A 13,155-nucleotide genomic window follows, 5' to 3' on the forward strand; every position below is an offset into this window, starting at 1 on the left:
AGAAAAAATTCTGTCTTTTTGATTTCAAAAAAGAGCATGGCATATCCCACTATACCCAAAACCACAGGGAGGCTGGTGCCACATTTTAATGCACACCCTGTTTTACTTAGGGGGGTTTTCCCTCTTTAGCTCCTCAGATAAAGGAGCCTGAATGACAGATTTTCCCCACTCTTGTCCAAATTTGCAGTATGCTCCAGATATGTCAAGAAGATCATCAGCTATTGCACTGCTCACCTGTTATGGATGTGCCTGTTTGGAGACAGCTGCTGTCCTGGATCAGGCCACCTGCAGTGGCCCCAGGTGTTCCGTGGGCTGCAGCACAAAACTGCGGCTGTTGCAACCTGCAGCAGGTTTTTAGAGAGCCGGGAAGGGAATTAGGGTGGTTTGCTGCTGGCACATTGATGTTAATGTGTTTACTCACTTTCTTCAGGATCTTATGAGAATTGCCAGTGAATTCAGATAACTGACAGGATCTTAGTTATAATTAGTAGCAGCTTCCATTCTGACACACTGGAAGGGCTAACAACATTTTTCTTAAGGCAGAGTTGTTATGCTCTCCTCCAGAGAGGTACTTAAAAAAAATACATTTTCTAGCAAAAAAACTCTCCTACTTGTTTAGGACAGATGGGAGAGGAAGGGATTCTGAAGTGATGGAGTTTGAGGGTAAAAAATTATTGTGCAAACTGTCACATAGCGTGGGCTGTTGCAGATCAGCTATTTTTGTTATTACTGACATGCATCCATATCAGGAACTCAAACAGTATCAGAGTAGATCTGGATGAAGTTTCTATTTCTCTCTTCATACAAACTGTGAAAAATTGCAGGGAAATTAGCAGAGTGTAATACATGTGGAGAGCTGAATCTCAAGGGGTGAATCAAATGACTGAATTTATTTAGCCTGATGAGCGAAGTGTATCTTTTCACAGGGTCTGATGACTGATTTTCAAAAGTCATTTTGTTCCATTTCAGAGGAATTTGAAAATGAAAATAAACATTAGGGGAGCTTTTAAAAAGGCCTAAGAAGCTAAATACCCAAGAAGACGTTAAGATCTGCTGACTTCAGTGAAACTGGGGGTCTGATTTGAGGTTAACACTCCTCACAGACACCACAGAAATAAGGTGCCCAAAGGAATGGCTCGGGCTGCTGAGTCCAGTTCGGGGCCCTTCACCATCCATACTTCCCCAGAAAGTCTTCATTATACATGTCAGCAGGCCCGTCTAGAAATCTGTTGTTATACATGTCTACAGGTCCTTTTAGGAATCTGCCTGTTTTTTCTCTCAAGATTCTGTTATGGGCAATACAGATGAAAAGTAAAGTGCAGAAAAGGAATCATTCAGGGGCAAAACTGAATGATGAACTTCCGTTTTACAAGCTTGGGACCCCTAAGAGTGAAAGAAACAGAAAAGATGGTAGGACAGGGAGATGATTGGGGGCAGTGACCTGTCAACCCAGTTAAACATAATTTATCAACCTGAGATAAACAGAGCTTCTGGCCATAATTTGTATGACTTCCAGGACTGAGAAGCTTTTTTTTTTCAGTGTAAGTGGTCTATAAGTATGAGCTTTTAAGATTAATCCTGATGATTAACACAACAGTACTCTGGTGTTGTAGAACACTTTTATGTCAATTTTTCCTGCTATTTCCTTTGGTTTTTCTAAATGTAATATGTACTTCTAAAGGCAAAATGTTCCCCACTGATATGAGGAATTACAAAATAATAAATAAAGCAAGTAATTACATCAATAAGTACTAATAAAAGTAATGACACTAAATAATTATGCATATGACTCAAGGTGTCTTCACATCGAGAAAGGAGGCTTGAAAATTTTCAAACAATGACTTATCTTTTTTCACCTAAAGTTTATTTTTTGGAAGTGCACCTGAGCTATAGCTTTCCTAATGTGAATGTTTTGGAGTGTTGTCCCTGCTTGCCAAGACTGTCTCCTCTAATTGAACTTACTCTTTAGTAAGTGCAAAGTGAAGCAAGGCAGGGCTTTGCCACCTCAAATGTAAAAAACTGTAGCCAGACAGGAGTCTGACTGCTTCTCCTACAAGAAGGGCATGATCTGAGTTAAAATAGAGACTTGGGAAGTGATTTCTACAGATCCAGACTTTCTTTTCCTTCTGGTGCCAGAAGGATGTGACCTCACTGGTCACCTATGGGTACTGCTGGTGATGGATCCAGAGCAAGGTGTGGGGTTGTCAGTGGCTCTGGCAGGCACAGGGAGCAGGGATGTAGATGTTGCTGCCCTTCCTGGCTCCCCCTGCTTTAAAGACTTCTCTGCTCCATTTGTGCCTAGACCTGTCCCTGCTCAGGTGGCACAGCACCACTGACACACTGGATGCTTTGTCACTAGGGATGAAGAGACCCTGTTTAATTTTAACTGGCACTCACCAGTGATTCAGTTTAATAACTCCACACACCCATGAGAACTGAGGCTGTCATGGGGCAGCAGTCTCAAGTGTTCAGGTGTGAGAAGTACAAGCTCAAGGAGACAGGACTGAAGGAGCAATGCTAGTTTGTCATGTATTTCCTTTCACAGGGAAGAATATGAGGTTGTGTATGCTGTCAGAGTGGGAATCTCACTTGGACAGAGTTTTATTGGAACTATATTTGAGGCTGTGAATTAATGAATAAGAAGTATTTTTGCACAGGAGAAACTCCAGACTGAGTAATGCCTTTGGCAAAAGTATTGGATTTCCAGACGCTCTGGATACTATTAACCCGTCTTTTGAGGTTGTGCTTTATCTTTCTGTTTATGTGCAAAAATTTCCCTGGTGCTGAATTAGTTTGCTCAATGGAAATCTTATCAAGTCTGAAGAGCTCTGTGAAATTGTGCAAGAAGCTAGAAGGATGTGAATTGCTTACACTGAGAACTCTGGGTTACAACTGATATTTAACACTTATACATAAAGGGAAAAGAGGTCATGTAGCAGATTCCTACTGTCATATTGGCCAAATAGGTATGCAAATGTCTTTTGATTTCTCCTTAATATTCATGTTTTGCAGAGAAACTCCTAGGGTGCTAATCCCCTGGAGTGATATTCATTCACATGAAATGAAATACACAGAAGAGTGGGAATGATAGAAAGATTTTAGTGGCACACGTTTGGCAATGAACAAGTGATGTGGGTCAACATAAATGAGTACAGATAAAATTTTATATCACCAGACCATGCATTTCACAAATGTTGAGCATGATAGGATAAAAAAAAAAAATTCTAAATTTTTTGTCGATTATTTAAAAATTATTGAGGATAATGGTTGTGATTTTTTGTTTTTCAAGTAAAGAAAATATTCAAGCATTTTAATTGCAAAGTATGAGATCTTGAAATCTTATTGAAACAAACAGCAAAATTCCCACTGACTTTAACTGGTGCTGGGACTTCATCCAGGTAGCCAACTACATGGGACTCAAAGAAGGGAAAAATAATAACCAATACATTTTAGAAACAGATGTTTTTTCCGAAAGGTTTTTTTTTTTCTATCTTAATACATAAAAGTCTTATTTTCACTCCAAAGATTAACTCTGAGACTCCCTCAGCCCAACAAGCAAGATTTTTGCATCCTCTTGAGATGCTCGAAATATTTCCAGTGGCAAGAAACTGTAGCTTGAACAAGAAGCAAATAACAGAATCAGAGAATGGTTGGAGGCTGGAAAGTGCATGTGGTGATAATTTAGTTCAACAACTACTTATTGCAGGTTGCCCAGGACCATGTCCAGCTGAGGTCTGACTGTCTCCAAGGATGGAGAACCCACGACCTCTCTGGGAAACCTGTGTCAGTGCTTGGTGACTTTGACAGTAAGAACGTCTTTCCTGATATTCAGAGGGAACCTCTTGTGTTTCAATGTGTGCCCATTGTCTCTGGTCCTGTCACTGGGTATCACTAAGAAGTATCTGCCTCCATCTGTCTGTTATAATCCAGACCAAGGGACTGAACTAAAAATGTTGTACCTAAGACAACAGCCCATATTATTTTAGGGTGTGTAATTTTTGTATTTCACAGAAAGAAGGGCATAGTGATTGTTGATAGAAAAATAAAGCTAATAACAAGAATTCTAGCAACTATTTTCAAGATTGGAAAAATATCTGAAGAAAACAAACCCAATAAACAGAGAAAAATGAATAGAGGAAAATAATGCTGGCTGTATCTTATATGGCTCTCTGAAATCATTGCCTTTGTGTTACCACCACCCAAAATGTGAACATGTGCTGCCTTTCTTGATGCCAGATCATCTTTGCAGACACAAGAAGCAGCACAGCATCGTCATTCATGCAGTCCAGGGCCTGTTACTCCTTTCAGTCAGCCCAGGGTATGGGGTATACAGCTCAACCCCTCATTCATGCTGACACAATTTTCTCTCACATTTTACCCTGTGCTCTGTCAGTCTCCCACCACTACCTTTGCATCACAACATTGTTGTATGTAATCAGAGTTGTACCATGATTTCATTCTGCTAACATCTTCATTAGTCTTTAAATGTTGTACTTTCATATTTTTGCATCCATCCCTTTGACGCCCTTCAGTTTAATAGGTAGGGTGGTGTTTTCTAAATCCACTGGGGAAGGCTGTCACATGATGCAGGCTGCCATGACTCTTGTCACTAGGACTGTGATCTTTTATCTTTTACATTTCGTGACAAGTTGTTCCCACTCACCTAAAAGTGAAGTAAGATTTTGACCAGGGCCAAAGATGCCCGAAAATGACACCCACATTGCATATATGTATGCAATAACACGTGATAATTTTTTTAATTTTTATTTAGAGGTTCAGTATTCCTGATAGTTTAAAATAAAAATATTTGTTCAAATGAGACTCAGCTCTATCAAATAATGGTTTCCTCTTGGTTTCAGTTCTTCATCCTTCACAGACCTTTGTTGTGCTCAATATCTACTATTTTGTAATCCAATTTGATCTAATTGGACCATTTCTGTGTATTGTCTTTGAAGCACATACTATGACAATATTAAAATAGAAAATCATAGAATCATAGAATGTTTTGGGTTGGAAGAGACCTTAAAGATCTTCTAGTTCCAACCTCCCTGCCATGGGCAGGGACACTTCCACTAGACCAGGGTGCTCAAAGCCCCATCCAATCTGGGCTTTAACACTTCCAGGAATGGGGCATCCATCACTTCTCTAGGCAACCTGTTCCAACGTCTCAGCATCCTCAAAGGAAATAATTTATTCTTAATATCTAATCTAAACCTGCCCTCTTTCAGTTTAAAGCCATTCCCTCTTGTCCTATCACTACATTTTTCATAGTAAGTTTGTGTCTAAAGTTCAAGCAGGTACTTGCATGTTATGCTAGACAAGACCTTACATCCTTGTCATGTTGAGCAGACATTGAAAGCAAAGATGAAATGGGAAACGTGTCTTTATACTAATTATAGATGGCTAGTATTTCTCAGGACCTGAGGGAAATAAACAGAAGTTCTCAGCTACTTGAAGTTTGGAGTGTACTGCTTTAAATGAGTAAATATGGACAATTTACATGCCTAACATGCCATATCGGCATGAAAATATTTGTCAGAAATTGATGAATGAAACAAGAAGAATAATGAAGAAAAATGATAGTACACAAACCCTCCAGAGAGCAAAATAAACAATGTAAGCATTTGGTAAATAAATCCCTGCAGAACTCTTAGAAATGACTCACTGATTAATTGAATCAATCCATCAACCTTTGGTGATTGCATCAATATGCAGTCCCTTTGATGTTGTTCTTCTTCCAAAGCTACTGTTCTAAATGCTTTTAAGATGTAGGCTATAATATAAAACATAATTATGTGGAGCTATCATAAATTAATTGGATAATCTAGCAAGATACAATTGGCTTATTCTTTTACCCAAATCTCATACGTACATGCTTAAACTAATCATATCACCTCATAACCCTACTCCAAGTTCTCATTTCCCTGCTCTTCTTTTTCTGAAATTTTTTGGCACCCACTTTTTTTATTAATTAAAATTTAACAAATTTAACAGCAGAGTGAGACACTGAGATCACATTTTTATCTTTTTTTTTTTTTTTTAAATTAAAATGTTCTCATTTGCTTACTTTATTTAAAACATAAACTCTTTGCAGAACGGACTGTCTTATTTACTGTGTTCATAGATTGCACCATGTTTGTACATCCAGTAAGTATCAGAAATTATAATTTTTGTATACTGAATGCCCATCTAAAAAATAAATACTTGAGACTTTGCATCTCTTGAGAGGAGGGATAGGAAAAGCTATGTAAGAAGAGGGGGAAACTGTAGGTGGTTTTGTATTCCCACCATAAAATATACTCACATAACAGATATGTTTGTGTGTAGATATGTGTGACAGAGTGAACTGAGCCAACGTTTACACAAAAGCACATAGATGCATGGATACTGAGAATCCCATGTAAATGAATTCATTTGCACATACGTACATGCTCTCCTAGGAACAAACATTCACCTGCGTGCACAGAAACCAACCATCCAAATGTTCACAAGAGGGAAAAAACAACCCTGAGACAAATTTCAAGAGATTGAAATGTGAATCTAATCCAGTCAACATGTTCACAAACACATTTCCTAAGAATTTTCTTCTGGTTCACCTGTACCTTTTGTAGCTCTGGATATTTATGACTGTCTACGTGCTCAATGAACTATAGCTTCGGCAAAAGTAATTGCACATGTAAAAATGATTCCTACCAGGACTCACTGTACCTCATAGCTTCTGTAATGCTGCCACCCTTTACCCTTCTGTTGTGTCTCCCTGCATCTGGGACCTTTGTGCTTCCTCATCTTGTCATTTTGCAGATATCCACAGTGATACTGTCCTCCATGACAGTCATCACCATCATTACGAAAACAGTTGGAAACAATGGATGTTCCAAACAAGTATGTAATTTTGGGAGAGTATTTGGGATTGTGTTCAGGAAGATGGGGAGAGTGATAATAGGACAAGAAGATGGTGACAGGGAGAAATAAATTAAATACATATGAAATAGCATTCTGTGTGGCAGAACTGCAGACTCTTGAAGAGCACATGCTGAATATGAACGTGCTGCTTCATATTTAGCTCCCCATAGCCTATTTCCCAGCAGGACAATGGCAAAGCTAGGAAAGTGATTAGGTAACAGGTGGCAGCAAAGACCCTTTTCCACTGGTGGATGCAAAAGTATGGCTTTTGTACAGAAGAATTAACTTTGAATCAGAGATGACCACAAACATTAGTTTTTTTAATTCTTATGTTTCACAGTGATCCTATCTATCCAAAATAATAATCCCAAGGCATTTGGAAGTCCCAAGAGCTAAGTCTTCTACTCAACAGAGAGCAGGAAAGATGGTGCTTTTATTGGACACAAGAAAAAAAATCTCTGAAGTGATCTTGGCAGAATTTGGAAGACCCTTATGAAAGACATTATCTGTCTCAGTTGATTTCTGAGAGATAAAGGAAAAGTTCATTTTAAAAGACCTTACTTTTGTACATATGGAGAGAGATGTGCAACAAATGTATATATGATGCTACTTAGAATTTCACATTTGGTACAATATCTTTCTTCTCAGCTATGCAAAGGTCACAACTCTAACTAGCTGCAATTGCCTCTCTTGGTGAAGATCTGAACAGAGCAACTTGTCACAACACGAGATCAAACAGAGCTGATTTTTCCAATCCATGTCTGGGAATGAAGCATATTAGTGACTACAGGAAGAAAAGCTCTTTTACTGATTCATTCTGTGCTGCACCACTTCTATACATGAATGAGTAACTGGAGTCTAAAGGGCACTTTCTTTTATGCATGGTAATTACATTTAATATTGCACATAGTTTGAAGCAGACCAATTAGCATAACAACTGCCTACATCTTTCTCCGAGGAGAAGTGGACAGAGTGCTGTCTGCAGTATTGCTATGCATTGGTTCTTCAATAAAACCTGGTTTACCTTTAGTGTCTGTCACCAATCCACAAGTGTTGGGAAGAAGCCAGATTCAGATTAGCTAGAAAAAAAGTCCATCAATTTCACCTCAGCTACTCATCAGTAGACAGTCAGCAAGCAATACATACCCATAGACTATTCATGGGCCTTTCCATCTTTGTGGAAAAATCCTCATCCTTTGAGCATTTGCATTTAAAAATAGAACAGAGGACTGGCAAGGAAAATATTACGGGCTGGAAGGGTCCATGGTGTATGGAGTTTTGCTCTGGCTACTATCAATGTGCTTAAACAGAAGGTAAGCGTGCAAGTGATCAAAACCTTCAGACACTGAGTTAATAGCCATTCTTATTTGGAGACATCCAGGAATCAATACATACTGTGCTAGACTTTGCCAAAATTCTGTGCAGCAGTACAGTATTGCAAACTTAAATTAAGCAAATGGAGCACAAATCTTTTCTCCTTACCTGACTGAAAAGTATCACTTGCACTATGATGAAGGCCTAAAAAATCCTAATGACATTAATTAATACACACTCTTTCTAAGGACTTAAGACAGTATGACCGACTATCTCAAAATGTATACTGTTCTGCTCCACCTTTATTAAATGACCTCAGGCATATATGTGTGAACTCTATAAACATTTCACAATATTTCTTCCTTTCAGTGTAGGGACAATAAATGGCATATAAAAGAATATTAATGCAGTGGAAATATCCATGTTACATAGCTCCTTCTTAAAAAGGATTACTTTTGTAATACTTAACACTGTTGGCCACTGTATACCTATCACAGGCTTAAAATTCCTGATGAGTGCACAAAACCAGCCCTGCTTCCTAAGTGAAGAGTCTGTTGCAGTCAACCTTGTAAAGGAAACCTTTTAGTGTCAGTGATAATGAAAATACCTGCTACATATGACAGTGTTAAAATGGTGTCATGACCTGGCAATTTCTATTCAGTGCTGTCACATCCATACACTGCACAGATCCGGATTGTCATCATGGAAATGTAATAGGATTATTTATCCTGCATTGTTGCTCAGCTGGTAACAGTAATTCTAAGTTTCCCGTAAGTTGTGAATAGCAGCAGGGGGCCATGAATAGCTTGGAAACCTATATTTTTTCCATTTATTTTTTTTAAATGCAAATTACACTAGTAAGTCAAAAAAATCACTTTTGTTAAAAATACATTCGGAATTAACAAATGCCAAAAAGAAAAGAAAAGAAAAAAAAACACATTTGGATTGTATCTCTTGCCTTCTGAATATTTTAGTTTATAACAAAAGCCCAGCCTAGAAAAATAACATTCTTTACTGGATTTTGAGGAGGATACAGCTGTACAAATCAAAAGTGCCATCCAGATATTCTCACATTACTGTGCTCTAAACTGCTTCCAGAAGAGATCTGTCCACTAATCATTTAGTTGAGTAGTCAACAGTCCTAATTTTTTAAATGGTGGTGCTCCAACTGCAACTTAAGCAGGGTTATGAATACCAACTTCATATAGGTAAGTATGCCTATATATATATGTATACTGTGTGTAAGCGAGTGTGTGTATCTACTCTATATGTAATATATGAATACACATTTATATTGCAGTCTGTAGTAGTTTAGATGTGCTTCCTATTTCCTAAGCATTTTACAAACATTAACAATTCAGACCTCACAAAAAGCCTGTGAGGCACATATTATTCCCGTATTATAGATGGGAAGACTAAGACACAGAGAAACTAAGGCCAAAATTTTCTAAATTAAAATCAGGCCTATAAACTACATGTAGACACTTCATTAAATTGTCTGACTTCTAAAATTGCTAACTAGCAGTAGCTGCTGTTCCATGGGAAATCACTGAGAGGTATGAAAAATTATCTTCTGAAAATTGGATTGCTGCTTAGGTACCTAAACTGGTTTCTTTTCATGTTAAAAAGTGATTTTTATAGAAATATCATCTTGATTAACTGGTATACAGGGAAAGATAAAAGAACCTGTTATGACATTTTCATTCCATTTAAACCTCTGTGTTATGTTTAATTCTATACATCTGCTATATTTAATACTACATAAAAGTAGAAACTTTTGAAATTTTTCAAGTTATGGGAAATTTCATCCTGGCACTTGGAAGTTGCATGGGATTTCCAGGGGATGAAAAGCAGCTCTATCCAGAATGAACTCAGAATTTCAGGTCCCCAAGTATGAAAATTTAAATTTGAGATCCAAATCAGCAGTGAATGATTTATGGGATCAGGCCTAGGGTACGTGCCTGTTTCATGCAGGAAATTCCCAGTAGTATCTGAGACAGGAGCCCTTGGTCCACTGCATCAGAATCTTCCTGGGTGATGCAGCCCCCAACAATAATTATTCCTGTGTATTTTATATACATAGACATACACACACATTCACACACTTACATATATATATATATCTATCTATATAAATCTCACTGAATCAATGTAAGCATAGCTCCTGAACATGTCCCATATCTTGCTTTCACTGTCCCTCTGTCATTGTCCAGAGTTGCTGCTTGTGACACTGTACATCCATGCAGACACAGCAAAGGGCACTGGTTTGTACAGGGATGAGTGAGTGGTGTGAGCGCACAGGCCTTTGGAGCAAGGCCTTGGCCAGCAAGGAAAAGGGAGTTGCTCAGGTGTACCTCAAGCTTTTCCAAGTGTTGACCTTTCCTCTTGCCCTCAAAACCTATGTGGTCACCTCATGTGTGGTAGGTGCGTGCGTTTGTCTATGCAAGGTCTGAGCAAAGAAACAATGACAATCCAAGTTTCTGAAAAACCTGAGCAAAGTTTTGGGTTTTCCTAGTGAAAGCCACCTATGTTCTTGAAAATACAGATCAGATGCAGAATAAAACATATGTTCCTAGGAGTTCAGAGTATTTCATATACACATTGACCTACTAGCAAAATTCCCAAAGGCATCTTGTTGCCAACTACGTAACAGCACAGGTTTTTTTTTTCAGCCACAATAATACAGGAAGATAAAATACACATTCTAACACAGAACAGATCCCCCAAATATACCCCAAAAAGGTCTTCAATATTTCTTCAACTCAACTAGTGCCTCCCCGCCCTCTCCAACTGAAATCAAAAAATAAAATATGTGGACCCCTTATGGTGCAATTAGGAAAAAAAAAGCTCACTTACAGAGAATTTTTAGTTGAAATTAGATATAAAAGACTAAACGTAGCTAGTACATATTCAGTTGGCCTTTGTTGATAGAAATCTGCAGATGTCTCTGTAGTTAGTAAAAGACGTTTAGAGATAGCTATAAAAGCACCTACAGTGCGATAAATAAAACCAGTGGGATTAAAGAACTATTTCTGCTGCGTATTTCCAGTAGGTTCAATTATTAGTTTATGTTACCCCTTTCCTCACCCTGACCCCCCAAAGGTCTTATTTCTTTCTTTCTTTTCTTTTTAATCATTATAAACTGTTACTTGACCACTGTGGAGTCTCAAAAGTAAAGCACTTATCAGGCAGCTGGCAGTTTTCTACTTGGTCGCTCTGGAGCCATGGAGCAACAGAGCCTTATTCCCTGACACGAAAACAAAGCAAAACCAAACAGAAGAAAACCACTGACTTAGAAATTGTTCAGAATTAACAGCAGCATGTTAACTTCAGAAAGCTTGCACGTAGTTTCTCTAATGTGCAATGCAGTTGGGTTAAGGCAAGTATGAACTGTACAGCCTTCAGGGTAAACAATGCGCTGTCTATTGACTTCTGCTGCAAGGTCATCCTGGTATTTCAGTGTCGTGTTGACTAAGGAGACTTGATGCGGCCAGAAGTAAGAAGGAGGCTCCAAAAGCACCGAGTTCATGTCTTAATCCAGATGGGTCACGCTGGCGGTGGCTGGGGTAGGGAAGAGATAAAAGATGGCACCAATGCCTCTGCTCTGTCCTCTGGTGCTGGGAGGCAGGAGGTCCAAGGTGGGGGTCTGGGGCATCTCCTTTAGTACCTGTTAGAAAGAGGGGCTGAAAGTCTCTTGTTTTCTGTCTCACTGTTCAACCAGCTTTTATATTTTTCTTTTAGCAGAAAAATTGGATTTTTTTCTCTTTGAAGAATCAGGAGGCCATTCTGAAACAGTTTCTTTGACAACGGTCTTCCAGCCCACCTTGGGTAGTCCCCATGTTTACTTTGACCTAGAAGAAAGACAGAAAAAGAACAATACTTATAATCCACCATATACCTATCTGATCCCTGCCCTGCTGCTCTGGTGCCCCTTTGCAAGCAAGTGTAAGCAACAAACCAGTAACAGTTCAGCTACACATAGGATGAAGTGGACAGAAAGACAAAGTATTTGTTCAGGGAGCTGCTTGGCTCTCTCTAGAACACCGTCAGAGAAGGCAGCACAGGTTTTCTAAACAATCCTAGATAGGAGTTATATTTAATTATAATCTTAACTATATATCCACGGGTCAACTGATGACCTGACATATAATCCATCAGATACGTAGCTGTCTCTGTAAAAACAAGAAGTGACACAGTATGAGGACAGAAGGGCTGAATTGCAGGAGTGGGGGAAAGCCACCCTCGGCTCGCTCGCAAAGCAGGGTGCATGTGCAAGTGCCACAGCCCTGTACACCTTAACAGTGTTGTCCCAAACCCATGTTTTGTGACTAAAGCTTTCAGTCTAAAATGGACAAGCTGTTGCTTATTCATAATCAAAGCTTAGCTGGTAGTTTATTTAAATGAAATGTTGTCCATGAAGTCTGAATCCCACAAACATGACGACTTCATTACCCAGCAGATTTCTACTGCATGAACTTGCTGAGTGTCATGGTGGTTATACGTGAGCTGCTGGCCTCACTGTCTTTTTTGTGTTTCATTTCTACTTTAAGTGAATGGTAAAGCAGGCAGCACCTTCAGTATGTGCAATTATCTAGACAAATACCTGTGTGTGTGTGTGTGTGTGTGTGTGTGTGTGTGAGTATATATATTCAAATATTCTTAGACTTCACAAGGGGAGGAAAGCAAGCTTTACTTTTGGGCTACACTAATTTTTGAGCAATTTTGTCAGTGCATTAGGCATCAGCATCAGACATGCATGCTTTTTTTTTTGCTTCACTTCTTCTTTTCTTGAGCAAACAAGTTTACTGTGAAGAACATAAAGAAAGATCTCTCTCCCCTCCCTCCTTCCTATTGTTTTTAGAAGAACAGTGATCATGCAGTGCAGTCTTGTTCCACAACTACAACTGTGTTTTTTCATGTGCAGCAGAATCAGTGTCA

General features: G+C 38.8%; 1 protein-coding gene across 3 annotated transcripts in view; it reads right to left on the reverse strand.

Moving 5' to 3' along the window:
- Positions 1–9,019: 9,019 nt before the first annotated feature.
- The window catches only part of NKAIN2 (sodium/potassium transporting ATPase interacting 2), a 541,273-nt gene continuing 537,137 nt past the window's right edge, over positions 9,020–13,155 (reverse strand). For all 3 annotated transcript variants that reach the window (XM_064649618.1, XM_064649617.1, XM_064649616.1), the window contains one exon: positions 9,020–12,068. Coding sequence is in view for 1 of the 3 variants with exons in the window: in XM_064649616.1 (XP_064505686.1) it covers positions 12,059–12,068 (10 nt within the window). In the remaining 2 variants the exon portion in view is untranslated. The remainder of the gene's footprint in view (positions 12,069–13,155) is intronic.

This window comes from Pseudopipra pipra, chromosome 3 (genome assembly GCF_036250125.1).
Source record: "Pseudopipra pipra isolate bDixPip1 chromosome 3, bDixPip1.hap1, whole genome shotgun sequence".
NCBI lineage: Eukaryota > Metazoa > Chordata > Aves > Passeriformes > Pipridae > Pseudopipra > Pseudopipra pipra.